Raw genomic sequence first — 17,702 nt, forward strand, 5'->3', positions numbered from 1 at the left:
CACGCGCTACCATGCTCAGCTAATTTTTTTTTTTAATTGTAGAGACGAGGTCTTGCCAAGTTGCCTGGGCTGGTCTCGAACCCTCAGGCTCAGGCAATCCACTCGCCTCGGCCTCCCAAAGTGCTGGGATTACAGGCTGAACCACCGAGCCCGGCCCCATAACCTATTTTTACCTTCATTATAATACTATTAGCACAAAGTTACCCTAGGGGAGCCTCCCACTCCCATCATACACCTTAGGCCATGACAGTACTGGTATGGCCCTGTAAGGCCTAAATCTCCGCCCGACATGAAGGAGGAATAACGATAACCCAGCCCAAAGATCACCCATCTCTAGAAAACGACCACCCCAAAAACCACCACCCAATATTCCTAAGAAGAAGTTATAGCTCAACAATTGTTGGGTGCAGAAGCCGCAGCTTCTGTAGGCTGTTTCTTCCTGCTCTCCCTTCTTGAGAGTGTGCTCTACTCTGCTTAATAAAGCTACTTGCTTGTCTTGATACTCTTGTGTGTCTGTTTGCAAATTCTTGAACACAAGAACCGGGTTCATAGACATCGACCCACACCCCTTCTTGGGGTAGCACACCTACCCTTCATAACCGGAGTGTAGGGGTGGCCTCAAGTTTCCAAATCTAAGCTGAGATCACGCGACATGTAATTTGGGGTGGTGTTTTCTCCTGGCTCCATTGTCCGCTTTGTGTGACAGCATCTTGCGTGTTTGGGTGGGGAGGGGGTTGTGCTCCTTGGAGACGCTTTCTGGCTCAACAGACTATATTTCCCAGGGGACACGTTGGACAGAGGTTTGGCATGGGAGGCTGAAGGGGAGTGGCAGGGAAAGTCCAGTCTTTCTCAGCATTAAATCTCGTTCGGTTCCTTCCACAGTGGGGCATTCCTCACTGAGCAACAACTTCAAGCAAATACGCCTAAAAACAATGAAAGAAATGGGAAGTACTGGCCTGGAGCTCTGGGTGCTCACTTTTACCAGCTCTGCCTGACACTTCCGGCTTTCACTTCCGGCTGCAAGGTTGGCGGGAAGGGGCAGGTAGGTGAGCAGAGCGCAGCTAGGCGCCTGCGCAGCAGTACCAAAGGCCCCGGCGCCAGCAAGTGGCTCCTTCCGGCGCAGCCCTTCCCGCGCAGCCCCACCCGTTTCCGCAGCGCGCAGGCGCTGGGAGAGCCGGAGCGCCCGTGGCGCGGCCTGGAAGCAGTCGGGAGAGTGTGATGGCGGGTGCGCTTTGCAGCCCGGCAGTGGCCGGCGGAGGCGAGAGCAGTGAGAGCGAGGATGACGGCTGGGAGATTGGGTATCTCGACCGGCCTTCTCAGGTAGCGGAGGAGGCCTTGTCCTCACCGCATGTAGCACCAGCCTCTTCAGGCCGTCGAAGGCCGAGGCCCAGCCTTGTGAAACCTCTTGCTTGCTTCCTCACCCGTGTTTCTCCCACTTTTTCCCATTGGAACTATGGGCGTTTGGACTTAACCAAACCCGCAGAATTTTACCCTTGTTCCCCAACTGTGGTTTCTGTCATGCACTTCTTTAGATCGTGATAACTTACCACTTCAATTTTGACCCGTCATTAACCATTCCCAGTAAAGATCATTTTAAACGTGAATTCTTTACAAACTTTGTATCTTGGTCAAAACAAAACCAAGAGGGGAAAAAAAGGCCTATGTACTTAAACATTGTTGATCTGGTAGAAATGAAAATATATATAACAAGAAGTTTTTTTTAACTTCCTACTTTTTTAGAAATTGAAAGGGCCATTACCTGTTGAAGAAAAGAATGAAGCATTTAAGAAAGCATTGTCCACCGGAGATGTTGCATTGGTCCAGGAACTCCTGAATTCTGGTGAGAGCTTAAGGATATTTTCAACTGAACTCAGTTGTCTAAATTCGCAAGGGTTCCTTATTTTTAAAAGATTTGTGCTGCTTTTTGAATGGAAACACGATGACATATTGGTTTTCTTAATTGCCTTATTTTCTTCCTCTTTGCTTATGTTAGGAACGCCACCCTAATTATCTTCCATCAGTTCTACCACATACAGGAGGCCTACTCTGACTAATCCTACCCCACCTTGATCATTTTTACTTTTCTTTGTATTTACTTGGTTATGATGTTTCTCAATAACTATTTCTAGTCATGTATATTTTAGTTATGTTTTTTTGTTTTGTTTTGGAGAATAAGGCCTTTGCTAGGAATCAGAATTAAAATCTAGATATTTGTTCCAGCTTTATTGCCTACTTAGTGTGATTCCTTGGGAAAGTTATTTAAACTTTCTTAGAATCTGATTCTTTATGTAAAACATAATTCTGTTCTTAGTCCCATGACATTTTCTGTGGGTTAAATGAAATATTTTGAACTACCTTCATATACAAATGTAATTAATTGATTATAATGATTTAAATTATCTAAAGGAGTAATAGGCATTTATGATTCTAGTTGTAGATACAAAACATTCACACACAAAGTAGTTAGATGAGACTGTATATAGCAAAATGGTTTTCTTCTATGCTAGGGTCAATACATGATTTAGTGGAAAGTAAATCATTGAAAACAGGACAGATCTGGGTTTGATTACTAATCATACCACTTAATGGCTCTGGGATCTTGACTAAATTACCAAACCTTCCTAAGCTTCAATTTCTACTTTTTTCAAATGCGGATCATTATATCAAAAGGTGGTTGAGAGGAAGAATTAAAACATATAGAAAAGGTCTTAGAGCATACTGGAATTATCTAATGTTAGCTATTATTCTAATGAGAAGGATCTGTATGACTTTTTGGACAGTGGAATTTGAGTTTGTAATTGAAGAATTAAATTGAATACAATTTGAATAAGTGGAAGGAAGCCTGAACACCTAATGTGAATATATGTATACTGTATATAGTGTTGGATGGGGTAGAATTGGCAGAAATTTGTTTTGGGAAAGGGAATTTGCATTGGGAGTAGTGGGACTAGGTACAATGAAGGTGATAGAAACTGTTGAAAGATTAGCACTTGATATGGTTATTGGGTATATGTGAGTTTTTTGGACAGACCCTACTGCTAAGTAAATCATTTACAATTTGTTTTTAATTACAAAATTTTTAAAGCTTATTTTTAAAAGCCAATAATAAGTATGATATAGGTATAAGAAAGATACCTTTATCCTCACTCTACCCCCATTACTACTGATGTCTCACTTTCACAGCTAACTCCTTTCTTAGATATTTCCTTCTGATGTCGTTATTTAGCTTCTTAAAGTACTGTATTCTTAAATTTTTTGCCTTTCAAAGTTAGTCTTGATTTTTTAGTCAGCCACTTTAACAGTTTGAAGATGTTTCCAGTTTTTGTTATCCTGTTATTCAGTTCTCTTTAAGTTGTGAAATAGTTTAGACATTTAGAAAGGCATAGTGGTTACTGCTTTTCTATAGTTGACGTTTATCATTCCTGTGAATATCTTTATACTTTTACTATATATGTATATATATCCCTAAATGATATATAATTTTTTTTTTAGTTGGAATCTCACTTTGTCACCCAGGCTAGAATGCAGTGCATACTCACGGCCACAGTAGCCTCGACCTGCTGGGCTCAGGTGATCCTTCTGCCTCAGCCTTCCGAGTAAATGAAACTATAAGCACTCACTGCCACACCAGCTAATTTTTAAATTTATTGTAGAGATAAGGTCTTGCCTTGAAGCCCTCACCTCAGCCTCCCAAAGTCCTGGGATTATAGGTGTGAGCCACCACGCCCGACCATAATATAGTATTATTTTGAATGCTTTTGAGCTGTGCAAATATATTGTATCTAACCCCTTGAAAATTACCTTTTGGCATGGCAGTAGCAGGATACTGCTGTGGGGGTGGGGAGGACGTTAGAGAACACAACATCAATAAGGGTACCTGATCTCAAACCAGGCAAAATGGGAACCAAAGGGAGGCCCAAATTTTACCTGTATGATGTCCACTTGTGTACCTAATCCTGAATTGTACTCTTCATCTTTAAAATGAAATATATTTTTAAAATATCAAACTTGAAAATTTCTGCCCCATAAAAACCCTTACCTTTTTTAGCATTTTGCCTGGAACATAATAGATGCTTAATAATTTAAGTATTAAAGGTGGTAATTAGTAAGAATTATTATGCCAAAGCACCACATTTGCTTCACTTCTTTTCCTCACATCTTTTTCTTTCTGCCTTTGCTTCACAGTTTGAACAAAAGTGAGTCCCGCCCCCCACCCCAAGTTTATATTTCCTCAGTGATGTGACCTTCTTCATTGCAGGTGGAATACTTTATAACCAGAGACTATGGAACCTGTAAATTTTAGGGTAGTAAAGCCAGGCCTATATTCATTGGTGTTTCACGTACAGATTTTCCTTATATGAAACAAAAATGTTCTGTTGTTTGTTTTTCTCTTGAAATTAGCAAATTTTCTTAGGTTGAAGAGATTGCCAGTGTAGTCTTGATATCCTTTATAGAAAAGGCTTTACATTAATTTAATGGGTTGTATCTTTGTTCTTGTTTCACATCTTCTATGCTCCTCCCCAGTCCTAGATACAATCCTAGATCAGTTCAGCTATTTTTTTTTTTAAATGTGAACAAACTAATCAGTGCTGCTGGGGAAAATCAGATGATTCCAAGGATTTGTAACATTAGTGATTTGAGAATTTTAAGGTCAGCTGGTCCTTGTCCTTCATAACAGTTATTATCTATCTTCTCCTGTCCCATTGTGGATAATGACTACTTCAAACTTTATCCTTCTCCTAAAACCTGATACCTCTCCTGTGCCTCACCTTATCTTAGCTCACTGCTTGTCATTAATTTGTCCAAGATAGAACCTAATAGTCATTTTTTTTCTGTTAGTGATTTTTTTTTTTTAATTTTATTTTAAATATGTGGTGTACAATTCAGGATTAGGTATGCAAATGTTCATTACGTAGTACCCTTATTGATGAAGTGTGCCCCTTCCCCCTTCCCCTGGCGGTTTCCCACTACTGCTAATCTCTTCCTTTTATTCTTTTTCTCCTCTCACCTCGGCCTCCCAAAGTGCTGCAATCCCTTTCTTATAGTATTATGATAGTTGTTCAAAGTCCACTTATGAATGAGAACATGTGATACTCCGTTCTTTGCTTCTGTGATAGATTATCACAGAATTATAATATAATAACTCACTATTATAGACCCTAAGTCCATCTAAGTTGCTCTGAAGTTCATAATTTTGTCCTTCTTTATGGCTGTGTAATATTCCATTGTGTACATGTACCACATTTTAAAAAATCCAGTCCTCTTTTGATGGGCAGCATGGTTGGTTCCATGTTTTTGCTGTTGTAAATAATGCTGCAGTAAACACATATGTGCAGGTATATTTTCATAGAGTGATTTGAATTCTTCTGGGTAAATTCCCAGTAGGGGGATTGCAAGGTCATATGGGAGAGGTCAATTTTTAGATCTTTCAGCCATCTCCACACTGTTTTCCACAGAGGCTGTACTAGTTTACACTCCCACCAATAGTGTAGAAATATTCCCTTTGCACCGCATCCTCTCCAGCATCTCTTGTTTTTTGTGTTATTGATGATGACCATCCTGACTGGAGTTAGGTAGTATCTCAGTGTGGTTTGAATTTGTGTTTTTTTGATAACTAGTAAGGCTGAGCATTTTTTTCATGTATCTATTGGCTGCTCTTATGTCTTCTTTTGAGAAGTGTCATATCCTTTGCCCACTTCGTAATGGGACTGTTTGTTTTTTTCTTTTTGGCACATTTGAGAACCTGATAGTCATTTTTTAATTGTGCTTTTCCACCATACTGCCTCCTCAAAGTATTCTGAAATTCTGATGACCCTGCCTTTGAAATGCTGTTTTGTTTTCCTTTTTCTCTCTCTCTCCACTGCCCTTACTCTGATTTTTGTATTAACTTCTAGCCTCAAAACTGGACCCCTGCCTAAAGTTCCATTTTCAATAGTGGTACCTATGTTATCTTTATAATGCAGATATAATGATTTTGATTCCTGGATCACAAAGTATAGTCTGAATTTATTAACAGATTTTATAATATAATCCTAACCTATCTTCTTAGCTTCATGTTTTGTCATTCACCCATAGGTAAGTTTAGTGTTGGGAAGGAAGTTGATGTCTTAGGGATAAATGTAGTATTTGCAACCATAGAGATATATGATGTTACCCAGGGATAATATTACAATTTAAAAGATATTTTACCTCTAAAGACATTTTCCCCTGAGAGTAAAAGGTATCATGTAAAAGCCTGTTATAATATACCTATTTTACATATTATAATATCAGATCAGGTCCCTTGGAACAGAGTGCCTATAGTGAAACTGAAGTTAGAAAATTTTATTGAAGTTCTGTTATAACTATTTTCTAATTTTCTGAGGCCATTATTACAAAAAAATTCACTTGTAGAATAAAGTACATGGTATGTGTCACTATGCATAGTACTTTAAGTGTATTAAGGCAACTGATGTATATAATATATATATATATATATTTTGGTGGTGGCGGGGGGCTTTTTAAAGCTTGTTTTTATATTGACAGGTGTTAGTGTAAATTCCAGCTTTCGGTATGGTTGGTCTCCCCTTATGTATGCTGCTAGCGTTGCCAATGCGGACCTGGTTCGGGTCCTTTTGGACAAAGGTGCTAATGCAAGCTTTAATAAAGGTAACATGTTTGAAGTAAGTTAACTGAGAATGCTTTTTGTGATTCTTTGATTCCCAAGCTAGAAAGTGAACAAAATTAAAGCAATTTGAAAAAAAAAACCACAACTTTTCTATTAGTCGTGTTATGTAGATAATGTATAAAATCAAATTAGAAAGCATACATATTTTGAAATCCCCTCTTTCAAAAAAAGAGATTCCAGTTATATTATCTCTATAATCGATTGTGATTATATACCTTTAACCTCTGTACTAGAGGAATTTGGTTTTTTTTATGAGGGAAAATGCGTTAAAAGAAACATCAAAAACGTACAATTTTGTGGAAAATCAGTCTGTGGAATTTTAAACTCAACTCTAAATTAAATCCTTTAAAGTGTGTCAAAGATAGTTTATGAAATCCATATCTTTCTTTGTTACTAAATGATTTCGACTCAGTAGTGCTTTGAATGCTTTTGAAGAACAAGAGTATATGAGCAAATCCAGTTTAATTATTACATTAAATTACCAATTACTTATTTTTAATGTTTTCAATAGACAATTAAGTTCACTTCATAATTGAAGGTGTAGGTTTCATTTTAGAATTAATTTTTACATTAATTTTGTACCTACATTATATATTTGTAAAACTACTTAATCTGTTTTCTTATTTATATGTTTTATATAAATTTCTGTCTTATCAACAGTTTCATGTTTAATTACATCACTTAAAAATATCATTCAATGAAAGCTATATTTAGGGAGTGAGATTTTTGAAAGTGTAAAATATTCTGTTCAAAAAACTGAGTAGTCATTTTTCTTTTCTGCTTCTCCCTCCTTGTTACCAGAGGGATACTTACAGCTATAAAACACTTTATACTTTTCACAGACTATATATATAAATTCTTTCATGTGTCCCATGATAACCCTATCACATAAAGAGGGCAAGTCTTAGCTTCATATCTATGAGTTAGGTCTAATGAGATATTAATAGCTTTGGAGTCACAGTTCTCAGTGGCAGAACTGGGACTAGAATCTTATGCTCTGTTAATATTGAGCCACTAATGTGAACCATAGCTGTGGTGACCTATTTTGAATTCTTTAATTCTTAAATGAGAAGTGTTTTTTGTTTATTTTGCATGTGCACTGGTCTCTGCTGGCATAGGGGCCAAGGGAAGAAGAGTTTTAGGAGACCAGAGTGAGTTCGGAGAGATCAAGTAGAATAGGGCTGAAAAAAAACCAATGGATATGGTGGTAACAGCAGTTTCAGTGGGGTAGATTATAAGAAGAGTTCAGGAGTTGTCAAATGGATGAGAAGTAAATAAGTGAAGCTAGAGAACGTAGATCATTATCTTCCAGCCATGAGTTCAGCAATGTAAATTCTAATCAGCCATAAATTGTTCAAATCCAGGCGATGTGCCTACAGAGTCCGTGTACTTCATCACTTTCTGTTCTCTTAAATAAATGGAAATAGAGAAAGGAAGTTAAGAAAAGAACTGTAGATACGCTTTGGAGATTAAGGGATTCATCCCTGGTCTCATGTTTTGGTGAAGGAAGATGTAAAGTTATCTGTTAAGAGTGAGAGGTTTGGGAAGAGCTTATAGAATTTTAGAGTGCAATAAATAGAATGTTTTGAATGGTAAAGAAGTCAATCAGATACACTTCTTGATGTGTGAGAGTTTTTCCTTACTTTTCCATTTGCTATAGATAAGCAAACTATTTTGATAACTGCATGTTCTGCTCGTGGCTCTGAGGAACAAGTTTTGAAGTGTGTAGAGCTGCTACTTTCAAGAAATGCTGATCCAAATGTTGCTTGTAGGTAAGAACCTTTATATCTGTTCAGAAATGCTGATGGTTCTCTTCTTTGGCTATCAGCCTGTTAAAAATCATGAACAATGTCTATTTACTTGACTAAATAGTTGGTGAATGAAATGGATTGTAAGGTCATGATTCCAGTTCTGTGAGATCATCAGAGGAAGGGTTTATTATGAAGGTAATATTTCAAGTTTTAAATTTTAGAGAAGTGTCACAAGAATTCAGAATGAGAGGGAAAGGAGGACAATAAACTGTCATTTTCTGTAATTGTATATCCAAGAGAATATGATGATTGACCTGGAATAGTAGAGGCTCTTCAATTAATGTTCTCTTTCTACAACACTTAACAGCTGAACAATTTTACAAAAATACTAAGAAAATTTGTCAAAGTGTTTCCATTTCCCCGAAACTTTAACAATTAATTAGGTAGTAATGTATATGTGGTAGTGTCTACTTACATAGAAGACAAGTAGTAAATGTACCTCACATCTGTTGAAATATCAGAAATCAGGTTCCATAGTGTAATGGTTAGTACTCTGGACTCTGAAATATCAGTAATCATAAAAAGGAATTAGGTTGCTTAAAATGTTTATCACATTGGCTTCCTTATTGTCTGATTCCAACTTCCTATTAAATTTCTCTTTGTGTTTTATTTAATCTTCAAAATAAAGAGAGTAGGAAGTAGCCGATCCAAAAGAAATACATCTAGCGTGAATAGAATTATAAAAATTAATAATCCATGAGCTCAAATAATTCATAGTCCAGTAGTTCAAATAATAATGACCTAGTGCCTGCTATATAGAAATAGTTATGCTTGATTCTAGACATTATTTTCCTAATTTAGTTTAGTTTTTACTGTACTTATACAGCAATCTTGGAGGGTACTGTACAGCTTTAGATGATTCATAGATCTTTGCTAAAATTAAAAAAATATTTTGATTTAGTTGAAGTAGTTCTCAAGCAAGATCAACTTTGCCTCTCAGGGCATTTGACAATGTCTGGAGACATTTTTTATTATTACATCTGAGAAATCCTACTGGTATCTAGTAGACAGAGGCCAGGGATGCTGCTAAACATTCTGCATTGCATAGGACATATTGCATATAACATTGCATAAGACATAGATCCTCAAAACAAAGAATTACCAATCTCAAAATGTCAATAGTGCCAAGATTGAGAAATCCTGATCTAATATGAGAAAGGCCAAGACTTACAGGGTAGATGATCAATACTTAAAGGTTAAAAAGAACTGGTAAAGAAACTATCTGCAAACTTTTAGCACATCAGTTCACAGAAACTTTTATTCTGTCATATATGGTATCCTCTTTAGTTAGGTATAACTTTTGGATCTGGATATACCTTGGAATTAGGACATGTACTTCTGGACTCTCAGATGAAGTAAACTTCATGAGTGTTGTAATTTTGACTTATACCTTTAGAAGTGACCCAAAATAAGACTTGTCTCTCTGGGTTTAATGGAAAATTTTTTTTTTATTTGGTGCTCTTCACTTTTCCTTTTTTGGACTGCTTCTGCAAATATTTTAGACAGTGAAGTTTTTAGCCTCCTAATCACTTATAATCATATAAATATGCTGAAGGAGAATTCAGTCAAGCCAGTGTCATAGGTTCTAGACTATTCTGCCTTCTCAAGAACTAGAAGGCATCTTTTAGATACATAGGGTATATCTGGAAAAACATTTCCATTTGAATTAAAATGACACAAGGATAGCATCTCATACTGAAAAATATATGGCAATTTCAAAACTGAAAATCCTAGAGAAGCTGAATTTGAAAGCACATGAAATATAAATTGGTATGTGCTCAACTAAAATAAATAGAGAATTTTGTAGCATGGTTAAAGAAAATAAAGCAATCTACATTTAATTAACAGATGTGGTAAATAATCTGAAATACAAGTTATTGAATTGCTTTTTTTAATACTCAAAGCATGAAGCAGTAAGACTGAATTGTGTTTTTTTGATAGAGCTGAAAAGAGACTAAGTCATGACAAATGGTGATTTTAGGCTGCAAATTTTATAGACAAATCATTAGCTGTGACAAAATTGTGACCTGTTAGAAGTTTGGGAGTTTTAGTTTCTTATAAAAAGTAGATACCAGTGGTACATCAGGGAATCACTATTCAGATGGGGAAAAACAGATCTTTAGATGAATTTACTGTTAAGCTGTTGATTTGGCCTCTTTTGTTGAACAGTGCTTTTGCTGACAAAAAATACTTGTCAAGAAAAAGCATAGGGGAAGAGTCAGCCATAAAACTTACAAATGGCTAGTTTTTGTGAAAGCTGCATAATGGTCATATGCTTGCTAGTTGCTAAGAAAGTTAACTTTTTTAAAACTAAAATGCGATCAGTAGTCTTGTCTGATTAAGTAAAAGAAATAGAAAAGTCTTAGAAACCAACCTCTAAGCTGGAGAATGAAGTCTCAGTTTCTATATGTAAAGTAGCATGGACGCTCTTCTCTATTCTTAGTTTGTAAAGGTCTTAGTTTGTAGACAGAATGGTGGGGGAAAAGAAAAGGAGGGACTGACTTGTGTTAGGAACAGGAAGATAATTCTGGATGTTTGTAGATCTTAAAATGCAAGTGAGTCTCTTGGATCACATCACTTGTTTGCACTAAAAGTGGGTGGATAGAAGAATAAAAATTGAGAGGAAACTGTTGAATTTCCTATGCTTAATTAATTAGAAGTCTTGCTGAATGATACTGAGGGAATTCTGTGATAGTTTAAATTTTTTAATTGTGTATAATTTACATAAAGTGAAATACTCAGGTTTTCAGTGTACACTTAGATCACTTTTTACAACTTTTGCATACTTACATGTAACTCACATCCCAAGACAGAATATTTTTTTATCACTCCAGAAAGTTCCCTATGTTCTTTTCCTAGTCAGAGTTCGCCAGTACCAGAAGCAACCATGTGTTCTGCTTCTTTTTCCTACAACTATAAATTTTTTTTTTCTATTCCAGGCTGTCATATAAATAGAATTATGCAGTATTTTTCTTTATATCTGGTTTTTTAAATTGGGGAGAATTAATTTTAAGACTCATTCAGCTATGTGTATCAGTAGTTTTTTACTTTTTATTGCGGAGTAGTATTCCATTATATGAATATTATGCAACAATTTTAAGGGGTTTGATGAAATATTTTTGGCCTGACAAAAATAGCTATTCCAATAAGGCAGAAAACTGACTTGGAAATGGAAGGAAAAGGCAAAATTGTATATATAAACCATATATAACCATAAAGTTGTTAGAAGACTTCAACAGACAAAATTGAAAGTATTAGCCTGTGTGATAAGGCAGCTTGAGTGTTGACGACATGGTACATGTTTCTCTATCCCTAGGTATTTAAACAGAGACAAGCGCCTTGCATCATTCCTTCGGGTAGCACTGACTGTCCAATCTTTTATTGTATCTATTGAATTACTTATTGGGAAATCATGTTTGGTGTTTTCTATGGTTGTCATTTCTTTTGTTTCAGCATATGCTTGCTAGTTGCTGAAACAAAAGAAATGACAACCATAGAAAACACCAAACATGATTTGTATGTGTATGTGTGCTGAACATTAATATTATTAAGTACTCTTACTTTAAAAAATTTTTTCTTTTATAGTAGTCCCCCTTTCTCCATGGGGGATATGTTTCAAGACCCCCAATGGATTCCCGAAAATGTGGATAGTACCAAACCCTGTATATCTGTGTTTTTTTCCTGTACATACATGCATACATATGATAAAGCTAATTTATAATTATGCACAGTAAAAGATTAACAGTAACTAATCAAATTGAACAATTATAACAGTGTATTATAATAGAAAGTATATGAATGTGTTCTTTCTCCTTGTCTCTCAAAATATCAAATGGTACTATATTCACCCTTCTGATAACTGAGTCTACAGCATGGATATTCTGGGCAAAGATTGATTCATGTCTCCGGTGGGACAGTACACAGTGTCATTATGCTGCTTAGAACAGTTACAATTCTAAGTTTATGAATTGTTTATTTCTGGGATTTTATTATTTTCAGACCACAAATATGAAATATCTAAATTTAATATTTGCAGAAAGCAAAACCACAGATAAAGTGGGACTGCTCTATTTCAGCCATTCTAGTTCATTTGCCATGCATCCTTTTTTTTCTGTCTGGTTTTATTTATTTTCTTTTTTGGCTACTTAGAATGTTTACATGGGTTGTTGTTTTCTTTATTGGTTTCTAGAACTCAGATCTGGTTGTTGGTATATGATAAATTGTAGGAATTCTTGAGATGGTAGGAATTAAGGTGTTCTGCCTTCATTGTCTTTTGGAGGTCTTTCTGCTCTCTGGTTTCTTTGTATTCTTCTAGCCACCAAGAGAAGGTAGAAGAAATTGGCCCATTCATTCAGCAAACCCTTAGCATCAAAGGACCTGAAGTATTCTAATTCTTTTTTTTTTTTTTTTTTTTTGAGTCAGAGTCTCACTCTGTTGCCCAGGCTGGAGTGCAGTGGTATGCTCACAGCCACTGCAACCTCAACCTGCTGGACTCAGGCCTTCCTTCCACCTCAGCCTTTCAAGTAGCTGGAACCACAGGCATGTGCCACCATGCCCAGCTAATTTTTTTGATTTATTGTAGAGATGAGGTCCCATCATGTTGTTTAGGCTGGTCTTGAACCCCTGAGCTCAGGTAGTCCCCTCGCCTCTGCCTCCCAAAATGCTGGGATTACAGGCTTGAGCCACCACGTCCAGCCCTGAAGTATTCTTATTGGGGTTTCCCATTGTTTCACAGATCTATCAATTCTAACCATTTCCTAGAGTCCACAGTTTACTTGCTTGCTTGCTTTCATTCCTTTCTTCACATTTCTTTTTTCTTTTCTTTTCCCTCCCTTCTCCTCCTCTCCCCTGCCTCCCCGAGTTATGAAAATGTTCTTCAGTCACCGGTGCAGTCAGAAGAGAAAGCTCTTCCCTTATTCTCCCTCAGAAAAGCCTTAAGCCTTTTGGGAGTTGGCCTTTTTCTTTTCTTTTCTTTTCTTTTTTTTTTGAGTCAGTCTCTTTGTTGCCCATGCTAGAATATAGTAGCATGCTCACGGTCACCACAGTCTCGACCTGCTGGGTTTAGGCGATCCTTCCACCTCAGCCTTCCAAGTAGCTGGAACTACAGATGCACACCACCACGCCCAGCTAGTTTTTTTTTGTGTGTGATTTATTGTAGAAATGAGGTCTCACCAAGTTGTCTACACTGGTCTCAAACCCTCGGGCTCAGGCAATCCTCTCGCCTCGGCCTCACAAAGTGTTGGGATTACAGGCTGAGCCATCGCACCTAGCCTTTTTTTTTTTTTTGGTAATTAAGTGAAATGTTTAGCTCCTGATGGTGAACATTTAATATCAAATTTATTAAATAAATAGACTAAAAGAGCAATTTTTATTTACTTCAAAGTTTATGTTGCTCACAGATTTTGTATCTAGGTAAACATTCAAATCTGCAATACTATTTGGATTCTTGCATATCAGTGTTTTGCAGAAATAGGTAGCTTCTTCCAACATTTCTTCTGTTTTATCTTGAAAATGGCTAATGAAAATCAAAGCATCAATTTAAAGCAGTATCATTAAGTATCTTCGTCTGCTATCATGATGTCATAACAAGCATCTTATAAATTTTGGATTGGTGCCACAGTTTGGAAAATATCATCTATTGTCTTTTCAAATAGCACCTCCACCCTTGTTCTTTCTCCCCCCCCCACTGCTTCCCTCCAGTCCAACTTTCTACCCATTCTTCACTCTCTTTTTGAGCCTCTGATTGGATAGCCATTAGATCTTCTTCCTTTTTTCCATTTTTATTTGAGTATCTTTCTTTTATTTTCTATCTTTTTGTCTCGTGCCATATTCTGTATAATAGCTTCTAATCTGCCTTCTAGCTCACTAAAATTCACTTCCATTTCTAATCTGTTAAGCTCATCAGTTGAGGTCGTAATTTGTTACCTTATAACTTCTGTTTGATTCTTTTTAAAATTACAGTGCCACTTTTTATTCCCTGAACATATTTTCAAACTGAGAATTAAAACATTTTTAATATGGTAAACGCATCATCCAAATGGAACAGTTTCAGTGTTTGTTTATTTCTGTTAACAGTGTTTCTCTTGCTTCTCATTCATGACTAGGTGGCAGTCATTAGATTTCAAAACCTATAGGAATAATATGAAGCCTAGGATGATCCATAAGAGAAGACTGTATTTTTTAAAGGTGCCTAGGGCACTATCAGTCCAGGACTAATGTAAGCTTAAATTCAAGGGTTGAGGTTCCCTGGGCTATTTGGGGGAGCTAGTTTATTTTTGGTGTTTCCTTACCCTGAGGCTATACGTCTTTAAATTTCAGCTTAATTTGTCTTAAGTATGATTTCTCAAAAACTGTCTACCGTGGGCAGGTCAAGGGCTTTGAATTTTGTTCTTCTTGTTGTTCAAAGCCACAGCTTATTTTCCCATTGGGTTCTTACGGTCTGACAAATGCCCTCTTGCTGAAAGCAACTTAAAATGCTCAGTTTATCTCTGACTTTTTGCCACTCAGATTTTGGTTCAATCATTTATTGATGTCTTAGTACTCGAGTTTTTAAGAAACCTAAAAAAATTTTTTTGTCCAGCTATTCTAGATGACTTCACAATTTTGGTCCAAATTATTTAGCTGCCATTACTAGATAGAATCTTCTAGATTTTTTAATTGTTTATTTATAATTTTTTTGTGTATCAGCTCTGTAATTCTTTGTTTTTCATGCAGACTTCTTTTTTAAAATCTTACTTAAAAGAGTTTTGGAAATAGCATTGATTTAATAGTTCATGAACAGCATTCCATATTAGTATATGTAAATCTACCTTGTTTTTTTATTATTTTGTTCTTATTTTCTTTATTTCTTTCCATTTTCTCTCTTGTAGGAATTAGGGTAAAGAACTGACAACTAGAAAACCATTTTAAAATTAATTCTCAAGCCGGGCTTGGTGGCTCAGCCTGTAATCCCGCGCCTTTGGGAGGCTGAGGTGAGTGGATTACCCTCGCCTGTGGGTTCGAGACCCGCCTGGGCAGTGAGACCTCATCTCTACAATAAATCAAAAACTCAGCTGGGCGTGGTGGCGCATGCCTGTAATTCCAGCTACTCGGAATTATTATATGATTTATTATAGAGACAAGGTCTTGCCAAGTTGCCCAGGCTGGTCTCAAGCCCCTGGGCTCAGGCAGTCACCAGCATATTTTGTTTCCAAATGAAACATTTATTTAATATTTGCTGGTTAACAGGCATTGTGTTAATTGCTTTTAAATATGTCATCTAAGTAACCCTTACAACTCAGTAGTAAATTGCATGTTATTTGCTACAGAGCAGAAAATTGGTGTTGAAATATTTAAGTACCTTTGAATGTAGCAGAGGTTTGAAATGAGTATTCACAATAGTTTAATCTGAACAGAATTCACCAGTGGAATATATTCCAGGTCTTGTCTGTCTATATTAGCTTTTTTTCAACACACCAGTTTAAATAACATGACTTTTCATATTGTTGCAAAACGTGTTTGTGTTAAACTGCCTTTGGGGCTTGGGAGTTTGTTTGTTTGTTTCTGTTGCTCTAAATTATAGTAGATAGTTTAGTATTTTGACTTAAAAATTCACAAACTATAAAGGGAAGTATGAGAACAGAAAAATGTTATCACTTTAATTTAGTTTGATCATAATTAGGACTGAAAACAGTGTGGCTTTCAATCAAATTAATGGGAACTTGGCATATATGGACATACCATTTTTTATATTAATATGGAATAAAAATAATAGTGAAGTATGAAAGGTCTATATTTGATTGTTGTATACATGGCAAAATTGAAACCCTCTTCAATACGACCTTAAATTTGGAGTTGTCATTTTTTTTAGAGTAATAGTAAACCTTTAAAAATTATATGTAGACTGAGTGCAGTGGCTTATACCTGTAATCCCAGCACTTCGGGAGGCCATGGGGAGTGGATCACTTGAGATCAGGAGTTGAAAACTAGCTTTGGCAATATAGCAAGAACTCATCTATACCAAAAAAATTTTTAAAAATTAGCCAGGAGTGATGGTGTGTACCTATAGGCCCAGCTACACCAGAGCTGAGGAGGAAGGATCTCCTGAGCCCAGGAAGTTGAGGCTGCAGTGAGCCATTATCATGCCATTGCACCCCAGCCTAGGCAGTAAAGTGAGATTCCACTCAAAAAGAAAAAAAAATTCTTTTCAGAAATTTTGCAGGTTTTTTTCCCCCTAGTTTGTTGAAAAAAAGATATATTTTCTTTAAATTTAGAAGGTAATTTTCTGACAAAGAAGTTCGTTATATTCGGTTTGCTCAGTCATAAGATAAGAGTTTTGTAAAATGATGTGGCATTTTAATTTCAATAAATGTTTTATTACCATTGATAAGACAGCACATATTAACTAATGTCCAAGGTTTTGACGTAATCACTGGTGATTGTTAACTTGTTGAATGTTATTGCATGTTTTAATAAACAGAAGATACCATGGGAAAAATAGTACTTTCTTTCTCAGAATATAAATTGAACTATTAATATCATTGGAGCAGTTTGGTAGATTGGGGTGTAAATTTGGCTTACAATATTGACTTATTTTCTAGTTGTAAGTAAATACGTGACATATCTTTGCTCTGAAAACAGGCTGAGGTCACAAAAATATTTTTTTAGAAAGAATGTTTAATAGCTTATTTAGATAACATTACTAGAAATTCTCAAATGTTTTTCTTTCTAGCCTTTTTATTTATTTATCAATATTTTTTATTTTGATATTGTGGGGTACAGTTAAGGGTTAGGTATACGAATATGTTTCGTTCAGGCACCCTTGTTGATAAGGGGTGTCTCCCCGTCCCCAGACAGATATTGACTACCGTTAATCCCACCTCCCTTCCCCCCTCCCCCCCATAGTTTCCCACCGCTGTCAATCCTTTTCTTATAGTATTACGATAGATGTTCAAGGTTCACTATATAAGTGAGAACATGTGATACTCAGATCTTTGTTTCTGTGAGAGGTCACTCGGTATTATAGACTCTAGTTCCATCCAGGTTGATGCGAAATTCATGATTTTGTTCTTTTTTATGGCTGTGTAGTATTTCATTGTGTATGTGTACCACATTTTTTTAATCCAGTCCTCTTTTGATGGACAGCATGGTTGATTCCAGGTTCTTGTTATTGTGAACAATGCTGCGATAAACATACGTGTGCAGGTATCTTTTTCATAGAGTGATTTGAGTTCTTCACGGTATAT

At 36.2% G+C, this 17,702-nt stretch overlaps 1 protein-coding gene across 2 annotated transcripts in view; it reads left to right on the top strand.

Moving 5' to 3' along the window:
* Positions 1-1,214: 1,214 nt before the first annotated feature.
* ASZ1 (ankyrin repeat, SAM and basic leucine zipper domain containing 1) overlaps positions 1,215-17,702 on the top strand; it is a 75,359-nt gene continuing 58,871 nt past the window's right edge. For both annotated transcript variants that reach the window (XM_008061756.1, XM_008061757.2), the window contains exons 1-4: positions 1,215-1,320; positions 1,741-1,840; positions 6,526-6,648; positions 8,328-8,439. In XM_008061756.1, the coding sequence (XP_008059947.1) occupies positions 1,219-1,320; positions 1,741-1,840; positions 6,526-6,648; positions 8,328-8,439 (437 nt within the window). In that variant the 5' untranslated portion in view covers positions 1,215-1,218. The remainder of the gene's footprint in view (positions 1,321-1,740; positions 1,841-6,525; positions 6,649-8,327; positions 8,440-17,702) is intronic.

This window comes from Carlito syrichta, unplaced genomic scaffold (assembly GCF_000164805.1).
Source record: "Carlito syrichta isolate Samal-C Ts95f unplaced genomic scaffold, Tarsius_syrichta-2.0.1 Scaffold305571, whole genome shotgun sequence".
Lineage (NCBI taxonomy): Eukaryota > Metazoa > Chordata > Mammalia > Primates > Tarsiidae > Carlito > Carlito syrichta.